The sequence below is a fragment of the Caretta caretta genome, chromosome 15 (genome assembly GCF_965140235.1).
Source record: "Caretta caretta isolate rCarCar2 chromosome 15, rCarCar1.hap1, whole genome shotgun sequence".
Taxonomy (NCBI): domain Eukaryota; kingdom Metazoa; phylum Chordata; order Testudines; family Cheloniidae; genus Caretta; species Caretta caretta.
The window spans coordinates 29,552,317-29,565,323 of NC_134220.1; the positions used below are offsets into that span (position 1 = coordinate 29,552,317).

The following is a 13,007-nucleotide window of genomic DNA, read 5'->3' on the forward strand; positions in this document are numbered from 1 at the left end:
GTATAAAAACCTTACAGAATACAGGAGCTGTCAGCTATTTTTCCTACCGATGTAAGCAATGCAACCTGCCAGCTTGGTAATCGCCACTCACAATGAAGCTGAGGAGCTAGGATACTTAGAATCATCATTTCCATTGCATCTGCCATCTAGAAGGGCAATAAAGAAAAAATAATGACTGCCTGAATAGTATCATTATAACAACCAATTATATTCCTCTTTTAAGTTAACACCTCCCTGCTGAAGCCATTCCTGCTGTGGAGGTATAACATGGCAGTGCAGTTTGAAAGACAGATATTGTATTGCAGATTTGCACAGTGCAGTGAAATAAGCACTATATTTTCTGAGCATTAGCTTTACACTGGGATATGAGCACTTCAAAACTCATTTCTCTTTGCCCCCATAGCCTTGGAATGGTCTGCTATGTTAAAGTAGTTAAGCCTATGAGATATCAGAATTTTTAGTAGGTAGGATTCAAAGAGCCAAATTCAGAAGTGGTGCATAAGGTGGTGTGAGTCTCAGGGAGTCTAAGTTATTTTAGCTCCTTTTTCTGGTTACTTAGCAAGATTTGTATTAGCTTTAGACTCCCCTAAAAGCAGACTGAGTTAGACCTACTTATTGCCATATAACTTATAACCTCGATAACTTATAATCACCGCTGGTTTTGGTCCAAATACTTTGAGAAATCATCTATGGGCCAAAATCTACCTCAGTTACCCACAGGGATATAAATCAGGGCAGACTGTAATCCTATATATAGACAATAATTAGAAAATGAAGGATCTAGACATGTTTAGCCAAAAAATATTACAGAGGAGGGGCATTATAGCTCTTTATAAGTAAAATATTGACAATTAAAGAATAGAAAACAGAATCATTTGCCCTGGATACCAACCCCTAAAAGCACTGGGCTGATGTGCAACAGGGATATATTCAGCTATCAGGAAAACCATGTTGATGATGAATTCACAGAGAATATAGAACACTTTGCCTAATGTGATAAATATGGAAAAATCTCTAGCTTGTTTTTAAAGAAAAGTGAGATTAATTTACTGTACGTGTAATTTGGGACCCTTCCTAACTGAAGCAAAGTTTTGGAGTACAGGATCCAAATGGTTCCTTCCAGCCCTGTCTTATAAGACATACAGAAAAAGCCTAACCAGCTTTCTCCTCACATGCTAGGTCTCATTCTGGTAGTTATTAACATTTCAAGTCCTTGTTCGTTACATTTTTGTTTGTTTGTGTTTGTCCCCGAGCATGAATACATCATGTGGATATTAGTGTATTACATGGATTCCTTGAGGGGCTGATATGCCATTGCCCTTGGCAACAATTACTTGCCCATGCTAATCCAGTAAGAACAGAGAGCTTCCACTGGAATTTCCCAAACCCGATGGCTTCCACCGCATCTTCCACCATAAAAGTATCTAGAAAAGAATCAACAATTCTGGTTCAGCGCTGCATTCCTTTCCCTCCTACAAGAGCCATACTCTAAGACAGAACTTCTAATAATACATCTAATTAATAATAATAATTTAATAACAGGCTAAATCCTTAGGGCTTTATTTAGTTTTTATTCAATTCTTACTCAGGCAAACTTTCATTCTCTTCAAGGATTTTCCCAAATACAATAATTCTAAATATTAATATAATGTCTTACATTTATACAGCACTTTTATATAAATCAGTGTAGTCCCAATGACTTTGGAGGAGCTCCAATGATTTGTAAAAGCTGAAGACTTGACGCTAAGTTTAACGGGGACACTTCACCCACCACTGAAATGCAGCATTCTTTGGAGTGAAGCACAGCAGCTGTTTAACAGCACACAGCAATACTATACAAGAGGACAGGAAGTGAAGGATATTTTATCCAATTAAAATTACAGAGGGAATCTAAGAAGGTAGAATGTAATGGTTTGAGTTGATACTTTGGCCAGGACACGTGGACAATCACTGATACTGTTTCTAAAAATGCCCCCAGGGTTTTGAATCTTGCAAATGGTCATGCTTTGGACCACAGTTTTATGTCTCATCTGAAGACTATCAAACATCTCCAGTTTACTATCTTGGACATTACAAACCACATCTGTCTAAAATTTAGAATAAAAAGATGTCAGTATAAATGCATTTTTATTTTTGTAGTGGTTGAAATCAGTTTAAGTCTCAAAGTTTTACCAATACCAACTATCAGTAAATATAAAGTCAACTTCTCCATTAAAATGCCCTCATTGAAGAAAAAGTAAAACTTCAACTAGTCTTGTAATACACTGCTGGAAGTCAGGTCCCAAATAAACCAGTGCTGAGATTTTTCAGAAAGTCAGTATGTGGTTTCACATCCATGTGTCTGAGAGACACAGTGTTGCCGTAGGTTGTATGTCTCTTCAATGCTTTTGAGCTTTCCTTTAGGGCGGATCGCAAACAGAAATTCTCTTCATATTAATGCATGTCCAGACCTTCCCTGGTACGCTGAGCTCTTTGGAGAGATTCACCCAGGTTTGAATATTATTTTGGGAAACTTAGAGTAAAATAAATAAATAGAAAGGCACAACTGTGCAACAGAGAAAATGCACAGTGAGCCAGAAAACCCCAAATAAAATACTCTAAAGAAGGAGGGCATATCACATTATAATTCCATCCCACTTCTTCCACCATAACTGAATGAGAAGAAACAGAAAAGGGAAAAGAAACACAGCCCATACTATGCAATCAGTCTACAAGTCACTCCAAGTGCTACAGTGCATTCAAATTACATCAACCTCTTAAGTAAATAAGCTCCCTTGGCTGGCAATTGTCCCAGCAGACAAAAGCTGGAATGCTCAGCTCAGTTTCTCCCCCTGGACAAGTGGGAGCCAGCAACACTGCAGAGGCTTCATCCTCAGGCCATGTGTTACTGCTCTAGTGAGCCCTGCAAGATGATTTAGGAGCAGCAGTGATCAGTTCTAAAGGGAAGTTATCCAGCCCTCTCAAACAGAGGAAAGATGTGGTGACCCAAGACCCAGTTCCAAGGAGGATGGAGGGTTACAAAGGCAGTAAAAGTGCTTTTTTGGTAGCAAACAGGTAATTCTCCCATCTTTCCCCTCCTGGAGGCCATGGTGTTCCTGACTGGTGTTGTGTTCTTCTCATTATGGATATGGAGAGAGATGTGGTGGAAAACGGTAAGGAAAAATACTGAACAGAAGTGGATGAACAAAAAATATCCAGATACACTGTGATTGTTAATACTAGGTCAACAGAACATTTTGAATTAAATTAGTCACATTTATATTGTGTTATCCAAAGGTAACAATCAAGTACCTAAAGAAAAATGTGCACATTTAGTATTCAGTGCTGAAATGCCCCAAACAAAGAAGCTAGGAGAAATTCCACTAAGTACTCAACTATCTGCATCAACTCGTGTCATGCAGGCTACCAAACAACTGTCAGATGCCATCAGCTTTCAACCATCATGTAATTGAACGTATACTACAAAATTAACATACTGAGTTAACTATCCTCCATCTTCCTGAAATAGTGCTGCAAGGGCTCAATCCAAACCCACTGATCAGGATCAAGCAATAAATCCTAAATATGCTTTTATTTGACCTTTTGACTCATCTGAACTGATCAGTATGTCAGTTGTATTGCCCTATAATCTACAATATCTAGATATGGGTTTAAGATCCCAAATTCAGATCCAGATCTTGAACAGTCCATAATTTTGGAGTGTTTGGATCCAGAGTTTTGGTTTGGCAAGCTATGAAGACAGGAAGGATTTGGAAAATATGGAACCAGTTCTGGATTCATACTTTGACCATCCCCTAAATTCAGGTGTGTTTTGATCTGAGAATTGCTTTGGCTCCAGTTCTGATAACATCAAAACAAGCAAACAATCCAACCCCCTCAGAAGACGGTTTAGTTAAATGGTGATGTATCAGCTGCATCATAATTAATCCATATTGTTATTTATCACTTTGACCTGCAGGTTTTCTAGTTCTCTAAAACCAGTAGGCTCAGGCTTGGCTGCAGTTTGAGTGAAATGTAGAAGCCACATCCCTTTTCTAAGAGGAGAACCAAAGTCCTGCTTACCATCAGTTGGATTGGCAAATTCCTTTGGCACTGCAGCTCCATCCTCTAGCTCTATAGCCTCTAGCTCTGTCCGAACACCTTCAATCTGAATTTCATGCTCTCCTGAAATGGCATCTTCGTCTGACCTGGAACTTTCCCCTGTTCGGCGAAACTTGACCACCCTAAGAATATAGAAATGAGAGTAAATTCTCCTGTGGGTCTTTTCTCGGATAGTAATATGATTTGCTGAAGCTTCATTTAGTTATGTTTTATTAACTATTATTTTACTAACTTCTATAGTGCCTGTTGCTGTGGTAGCAGGACCCTTTGAGATTAAAGCACAAACCAAAACCATTTAACCAAATACTAAGCAAAACAAATGTGTCTTGTATCATGCTTTGAGGTGTAAGCCCAGCCACTAGATACGGAAGATCTTAATTTTAAAACTAACCTCCTGTTGTCTCCCTACCTTTTGCATCTACAATGGATGAGCATTTGGATATCTAACCACCTGATTGAATCACATAGTTGGCCATTGAAATGTTAAGCATTCATATTTAGGTTCTGAAAGTGGATGTTTCCTAGCCTATCTTAAAACAAGAGGTGAGCTTGATATCAGATATCCAAGTCGCATATCATTCAAGGCTTTAAAGACCATTAGTGATGCCTTGAATTCAATGTTTGTATTAACAATTTACAAGGTTTAATCTTTTTGACAGCAAAGTTTTCTTAATGCCAATTGACTCAAAGGATAGGGCTGCTGCATATACAGTTAACACTGCATAAAATCACTTTTTGACAAAACAAAAACGAGTGTATGAATTTAGTGCAGGCAGAAAAGTGCCAGTTTGACAGCACTGGAGACTGAAGTGCTCTGTTCACAGAGTAGGTGTAACATGCGTCACATAAGGGAAAGGTTTCAGAGTAACAGCCGTGTTAGTCTGTATTCGCAAAAAGAAAAGGAGGACTTGTGGCACCTTAGAGACTAGCCAGTTTATTTGAGCATAAGCTTTCGTGAGCTACAGCTCACTTCATCGGTAGTATGCAGTATGCATCCGATGAAGTGAGCTGTAGCTCACGAAAGCTCATGCTCAAATAAATTGGTTAGTCTCTAAGGTGCTACAAGTACTCCTTTTCTTTTTACTTAAGGGAAAGTATCCCCACAGTCTCCTATAAATTTATCTCAACCCTGAACAGGAAGGACAACCTTCTGAAAGTGAGAAGGAAGTTCAATTTTCAGGACTCATTCAATCCTCAGCCTTGCTGCTGAGATTACCAGCAAGGCACGGCCCAGTTAGAAAGGATTATGATGGCAAATACAGACACTTGACTACTGGGAACCAAAATGAGAATCACCAAATTATTTCACATAGGGTACCTTACAGCCATCAGAGAATAACAATATCCATTCACTTTCACAACTGACTTGGGATGAACATGAGGTAGTGACCAAATGTAAAAGGCTGTCACATCACCAGTCTCGCTAGCCATTTAGCATCCCTCGGTTCATTTTTAAATATTATCATTCATCACTTCACCTACTATATTGAGGTTCCAGAAACACACAGATAACACAACTACTTTAATTCAGATTATTTATTTGAATAAATATATTTAGACAATTCCATAATGCTAAAGACACAAGCTCAGTTTAAGACAGTAGCATGTAAAAGCAATCAGATTTGTAGTCACAGATCTATCACAGTGACCATCTAGAAAAAAGAAAGTCAATTTAGTGCAGATAGCCAGTTGTTTTCTAATATTGAATTATTTTATGAATCCTGCTTCATTATGTAATATTTAGCTACCTGCCAAATTTCAAGATTTCTAATTGTCCTCTGGGACACAAATCAGTCTTCTGAAAACAATGCAGAAAATTAAATACAGTCCATTTCTACAACAAGGACAAAGCATTTGAAACTAAATGACACAACTTTATTTAATCCATGTGCCTATACGCATGTAGACAGACAGACAAGTAGTCAGAAAGAAAATCCCTGGCAGAAAATAACTTACAATTCTGTGCTGTTAACATGAACAACTATATGTAAAGTTATTATTTGGTTGCTTATTAATTTGGTTGCTCTGCAGATCCATCTTCTGATATTGTGACAGGGAGCAAACTATTTTAATATACTTGTGATTTTATTAATATTATATTAATAAATATAAATTAATATATTAATTTATATTAATATTTTAATATACTTGTGATTTTATTAAGTTAGACCATGTATATGGAATGGAGGTCCAATCTGGTTACCTCCCTCAAGGTGTGGGGAATCTTCAACTCCCATTGAAGTGTATGAGATCTCAGCACCCCAGAGGATTCAGGGCACACTTATATTGGCCAGTCATTTTCTTAATCTTAATTTATGTGGATAGTATGGTTATAATCAATGTAAACAGTTAGGCTGAAAACATCAAACATTACTTACCAAATCCAGATGTCCTTACTCGGTTTTCACTCAGTCTTTATTCACTCCTTACTTTGGCATACTTCCAGGGATTTGCCTGAGTAAGGAATGAGTAAAAACCAAGTAAGGACTTGAGTATTTGGCCCTGAGCTGTGTTGATGGGACAAAATCTGCCCTGTGTTGTGCAGGTATCACTTGTGGGGGGAAGAGAGCCTCTTCTACTTGATGCAGCAGCAGGACAAGATTGCAACCCAGAGCTTAAGAGAGTTCTAGGGATTAAGACTGCTTGTACAGGCTGCTACAACACTGTCCTAAAGGTTTACTGGGCATTCTGATCACACCAACAACCAGCAAAGAAACAGGTCCAGAAAGTTTTGCATGCAGTTGTCCCTCTGTTTCCTCTCATCCTGGCTCCCTAAAAAGTAACCCCATTTGTGAGACTAGCCAGCAGAGCAAAGAACCACAGTGAAAGTCTCTGCATGTTAACAGATATTAAGCAGTATTTTACCTTTCTTGCATACAAACAAATACTTCATTTCTAGAAAGTTTGACATTGTAAATATATGGTAGCTTCTTTTGCTGTTATTATATGCATAGCAAAACCTTTGAATTCTTGATCCATAATCTTAGATGATTCCTATAGACCGTCCCAGAAAAGATAAATTCACAACTGAGAAATATAGCAGTGAGAAACTACTGTAATTGCCTGCCATTTTGAACTTTAGCCTCTTCAAGTTTTCCCCAAAGAAAGGTAGTCAAGATTTGGCCATTTTTATTCATGTACAATTATTTTAGAAATAGATCCCATTGGGATAAAGCTGCTTTCAGAAAGGAGACTTGCTCAGGACTATAAATATTCACAACATACAACAAAATGGAGGTACACATGACTGTAGTAAAGCAAATGAAGAATAAATGTGCTATCTCCGGATTTACAGATTTGTGATTTACATGCTGTTTATAAAAAACGGAAGGAAACGTTTACTAAAGTTCCTTATTTACATAATCATGTAGGCAAAAGCCACTGGAAATCAAAAAGACTTTTTTTGCACCCTTCTTGGAAATTATTTTGGACTTATTATCCTGGGGAATAGATTTTCGTTGAGTCTTTTGAAAGAAAACATAACGCTACAGCACTTATTTCTTATTTCAATGTACAAGGTTATTATCTAACGTGCAATAATCACTTCCCAACTCTAGTCATTAAGAGTTTGGCCCTGCACAGCACAAGTGCAGAATAAGCACACGGTATCAAGCGATGAGTAGGGAGTACAGGGGAACCCAATCCTGCATTAATGAAAGTGCTGCTGCCCAACTGCCAAACGACTCCTGCCTAGCAGTAGAAGAGAGGCTGAAGGAGCAGCGAGCACATCGTTCAAAAAACGTGCACATCCTGCTGTGCGCTGTTAAAGAACTTGCAGAATCCAGCGCAAGTATTCTTGAGAGGGACCAGTTAGCAAATATATATTGTTTTATGGCCCTGGTCTCAGATCCGTGCATTTTTCTTTCATTGGTTTGTTGGACAACCAAATACTTATTAAGGAATCAAAATTCTCTCTTTTATCACCAGGTGTCCCTCCTACTCTTTGGATGCACACTGTATGCTACCATGGAAGTGGAAGGTTTCCTACCCTTCCTCCTATATACAAGGTGGCGCCAAAAATAATTGAGAATAGAAAATTAAAACTGTGGCGTCTACCTATGTAAAAGTCCATCACACTGGAATCTGCAGTATATGTCAGAACACTGCTCACAAGCATTTCCATATTCATTTTCATAATGGCACTCTCTGTAGTCACAATTGTATCCCAGGCCTCTCTATGGCTTAGAGCCAAGAGCGATCCATCTTATTACCTTCACATGTGTGCCAAACAATCAGGATACAGCTAAAGGCTAAATATTTTGTAATAGTTCTATTCAAAATGCACAACTAATGTCACAGAGTCCTCAAACCTTTTTTCACTCTATCCCCACCCTTTGTAACACCTGTGTAACTTATAGAGCTTAGCCACTGACACCCTCTTGTATTTCAGTGTAATACGGTTTTTTTGTTTTTTTTGTTTTGTTTTTTGGAGAAACTATCTTAGCCTTGATTGTGTCTCTTCTGGTCTTCAGTAACTTAATATTTTTAGCCTAGAATAAAGATTAGCTGTGATGGTCTTTATCTTATTTAATTTCATTTTCCTTCTCTTTAAGGGACAACAACATCAAATACCCACCAATTATCCTTACATGCTGCAGCTGCTGTAGTCAGACATGCACATATGACAGTTTTAAAAGGTGAAGTGAAAGACTTTATACTTGGCAAGCCTGATGTCATAAATATAAAGGGAAGGGTAACCACCTTTCTGTATACAGTGCTATAAAATCCCTCCTGGCCAGAGGCAAAGTCCTTTTACCTGTAAAGGGTTAAGAAGCTCAGGTTACCTGGCTGGCCCCTGATCCAAAATGACCAATGAGGGGACAAGATACTTTCAAATCTGGAGAGGGGGAAAAGGCTTTTGTCTGTCTGTGTGATACCTTTGCCGGGAACAGATCAAGCATGCAAGCCGTCAAACTCCTGTAAAGTTAGTAAGTAATCTAACTAGAAAATGTATTAGGTTTTCTTTGTTTTGGCTTGTGAAATTTGCTGTGCTCGAGGAAATGTGTATTCCTGTTTTTGTGTCTTTTTGTAACTTAAGGTTTTGCCTAGAGGGATTCTCTATGTTTTGAATCTGGCTGCCTGTAAGATTATCTTCCATTCTGATCTTACAGAGTTATTCTCTTATCTTTTTTTATTCTTCTAATAAAGTTCCATTTTTTAAGAATCTGACTGGGTTTTTTGAGTCTTAAAAATCCAAGGCTGGTTTCTGCTCAACTTGTTTATTCTCAAGCCTCCCCAGGAAAGGGGGTGTAAGGGCTTGGGGGGATATTTTGGAGAAATAGGAACTCCAAGTGGTCCTTTCCCTGATTGTTTGTTAAATCACTTGGTGGTGGCAGCATTTACCTAATCCAAGGGCAAAGACTTTGTGCCTTGGGGAAGTTTTAACCGAAGCTGGTGGAAATAAGCTTAGGGGGTCTTTCATGCGGGTCCCCACATCTGTACCCTAGAGTTCAGAGTGGGGAAGGAACCCTGACACATGAGTTCTCTATTTCTTCTGCAAAAGCTGATGACACCACTAGACCTAAAATAGGGCAAAGTGCTGGGGAATCAGCAAAGCTCAGGTAAAAGGACTTTGATCCATGAAAAAAACATCAGGGGCTGAGCCTCAGCTCCACCCCACCAGAGTGTCTGTGCAACTGGGCCACAGCCACTAATACAGGCCATGGAGAGGAGTAGTGAACGTGGCCTGCTGTTTCCCTATAGTGCAGAGTTTTGGTTTAGTGGAATCAGGCAGTACATGGATCACACCATATTGCTGACCCATCCTGGCACATGCATTATTTCTCCCACTACACCCCACTTGAAGACCTGTAGTCATTCATCACTAAAATCTGTGCTGCATATGGGTAGTGGAAAGGTCCAGCATCCACCTGTGTGGGAATATCACTGCTATTGCTCACTTGAACAACTGACTTGCAAAACATTTTAAGAAGTTTTGGGTCTTCTTCGGGTACTCAGCGTATCCCAGGATTTGATCCACTGCATAATAATGCATCCCTTGCATTAATTCCTTGCATTCTTTATACTTCTTTAGTAATGCTAACAGCTGCAACAGGACAAACAGAGCATCTGGTCTAAAGGATTTAGGCCTTGGCAGGTAAGCAAAGGAAGAACAGATGTTCATCAATTTTTGTTTTAAAATACATGCATTTGTAAATTTGAAATCTAATTATATAAGACCAAATCCTGGTCCTGTTGAAGTTAATGGCAAAAGCCCCATTGACTTCAGTGGAACTAGGAGTTAGCCCATGTTCTGTTGATGTGGGATATGTAAAGGATTTTTGCATTCAGTAGAAATAAAAAAGGTTCTCAGTTCAGGTTTATGCTCAACTCCATTTGCAAATTTAATTCTAAATTCTCCCAAATGTATTTTTACCTCAATAAAACCAGAATTGCTTTGAATTTTCCTTTGCTGGACCTAAAACATGAATGAAATAATTTACTACTTTCTTACATTCTCTTGAGAATTGTCATTATAACAATGTCAGCTTGTCAACAGAATGCATATTTAGTCATCATATGATCTACAAAGCATGTATGCTCGCAAACACATACTGAAAGTTGTACTTCAGTAAGATTTTTATTATCAAAAGGCAATTAATATGAATGTTCCATTCATATTTTATGTACAAAAGCTTTATGAGCACCAGACTTAATTATGTGGGATGTGAATTGACTTGTTTTCTGTTGTATTTTTGCTATTTTTAGCAGCACCATTATCTGTATAGTAAATCCACATGCTAGAATTTCAGCACTCCCAGGGCATGACCAGGTCATACTTCTATTGACTTCAGTGGGCTTTGGATCGGGCCTGTCGTACCCAATTTCTCTTTGAGGTTATAACTGAAAATTGTTCATACAACATATATCACTATTTTACAGTGTATTATTAGGTTTCATACAAAATATGTGCTAATGAATACCTGTCTCTTAATAAAGGGCCTGATCTTGAACCCCACCTATTAATAATTATTTATTATTATTTAACAAGTATATTGAGGTAGTACCTAAAGAGTGACCAGTTTGGGGCATCATGGTGCTAGATGCTGTACAAACATATTGTAAATGATCAACAAATCCTATTGACTTCAATGGGAGTTTTGCCTGAGTAAAGACTGAAGAACCTGGCTCCAAACCTCATTGTAAGGAATAAAACACAGCTCTTGAACAAAGAACCTGTGAAACTATTTGAAACAGAAGAAAAACACAGTGATGAGTTTACTGATGCATACCTCGGAAATTCTTCACTAATGAAGAACCTTGTAGAGCTGCATTTTTGTGCAAGACCCCACAATACTGAATAAATCCAATTATTCCTACACTGTAAGGCACTGTAGATAATTATTAAGTACATTAAAATAACAGAATAGAAAAAAGATGGCCTAATGAAAACATGCATCATTTCTCTTCTGAAAAGCAGAATTGCACCATAACAAATGGTTTTCAACACAGCCTGAAGTTCATGTCATTGTATAAGCCTAACTGATTAAACATTTAACTAAATTATTTAATTTACATCACCTCAATGTTATTTTTAATTCAGTTCAATCCTTTATTCTCTGCCTCCGTGAGTCAATGTTTTATAAATATGGATGTGTTTTAAGCAGCAAGGCAACAAAGCATGGAGAAAATGTAATTATTAAAGGATACCTCTCACATTCAGAAGAAGTGAAACCATTTCAAAATGACAAAGCCAGCAATCAGGTTGTTATCAGCTCTTCGCGCAGATCTAGCATTTAGGTACAAACAGCAAGGAGTTTGTCATGCACAAGCATTCCTTGTACAGCAATGTCTGCATCTTCAAACCACACAGTTTACAAACACCAGTGGCCCTCGCTGCAAACATACCCTTTGATGAAACGTTGTGATCTGCAATCAGTTGGCTGCATGAAGTAGAAGGCTGGGAAGATGCCTACCTTGGCACGATGTTATTTACAGATGCAATCCACATTGCAAATGCATTGCTAATGTTTCCTCTCACTAGAACGCTTTGCACCCTCCGAGATTATATAACCACCTCCCACATGCACACCCACCCACCCGAAGTTCAAGTAAAAATAAAAATTGAGTGACTTAATAAAGCAAACAGCTCCCTACAGCAGATCCAGGGATCAAGGATGCTGAACCTGGGCAGACAGACTAGGAAAATGGCCTGCTTCCTGTGGCCTGAGCCATTTCCCAGGAATAGTTTCAATTGAAAAAAATCACTGGGATTCGCATCCTGCAGTTTGTTAAAAAAAAAAATCCCTGTGTGTCTCTGTCTCCCCCTGCTACTTACGGCAGCTGTCTTAGCTGGAATAAATCATCCTCCATTGCCAGGCTGGGTTTGGTAGAGCTGTTCTCATTGCTCTTACATTGTGGTTAATGGAGAGAGGCTGGGATTTCAGGAGCGCTGGCTGCTGGACAGCTCCCTCCGCTACAGCAGCAGCAGCTGCACCAGCAGCCACCGAAACAAAGCGGCAGCCAAGAGGGAGTGGAGGAAGGGAGGGGAAAGAAAGAGAAGACCTGGGGAAGAGAGAGAGAAGCTGCTGCTGATGGAAGTCCAGGGCAGGAGGTTGCTCTGGCCACAGAAGCTCACAGATTCCTTACTATTATTTTAGCAGGGTGGCTGCTGTATTTTTGCTTTAGTATTTTACCGGATTCTATGAGGTTGCAGTCCCTGTGATCAATATTTAGTGTGAAAACATCTGCTTATTAGGAAGATGTAGTCTCAGGGAATATTAAACACTACAGGAAAATGCAGTTAACATTCTAATGAGGAGTCACAAATAGAAGGAGGTTCAAAGTTATCTGGGGTGAATCTACTCACAAAAGGGGCAGCAGAGGGTCCTTAAAATGACTAGCTATGAACTGGCTGAGCTGTCCAGCTGCTTCCTTTAATGGGGGTTTCTCAGAAAATGAAATTA

At 38.8% G+C, this 13,007-nt stretch overlaps 1 protein-coding gene across 8 annotated transcripts in view; it reads right to left on the minus strand.

The window, feature by feature from the left end:
• Positions 1 to 13,007, minus strand: part of SVOP (SV2 related protein) — a 42,505-nt gene that overhangs the window by 22,791 nt on the left and 6,707 nt on the right. For 2 of the 8 annotated variants that reach the window (XM_048821562.2, XM_075120110.1), the window contains exons 2-4: positions 4,063 to 4,223; positions 1,339 to 1,424; positions 48 to 146 (exon numbers count right to left, since the gene is read on the minus strand). In XM_048821562.2, coding sequence (XP_048677519.1) covers positions 48 to 146; positions 1,339 to 1,416 — 177 coding nt within the window. In that variant the 5' untranslated portion in view covers positions 1,417 to 1,424; positions 4,063 to 4,223. Of the gene's footprint in view, positions 1 to 47; positions 147 to 1,338; positions 1,425 to 4,062; positions 4,224 to 6,479; positions 6,552 to 11,949; positions 12,089 to 12,379; positions 12,595 to 13,007 lie in introns of those variants that run through there. The other 6 variants (XM_048821561.2, XM_048821560.2, XM_048821563.2 and 3 more) reach the window with 6 other exon arrangements.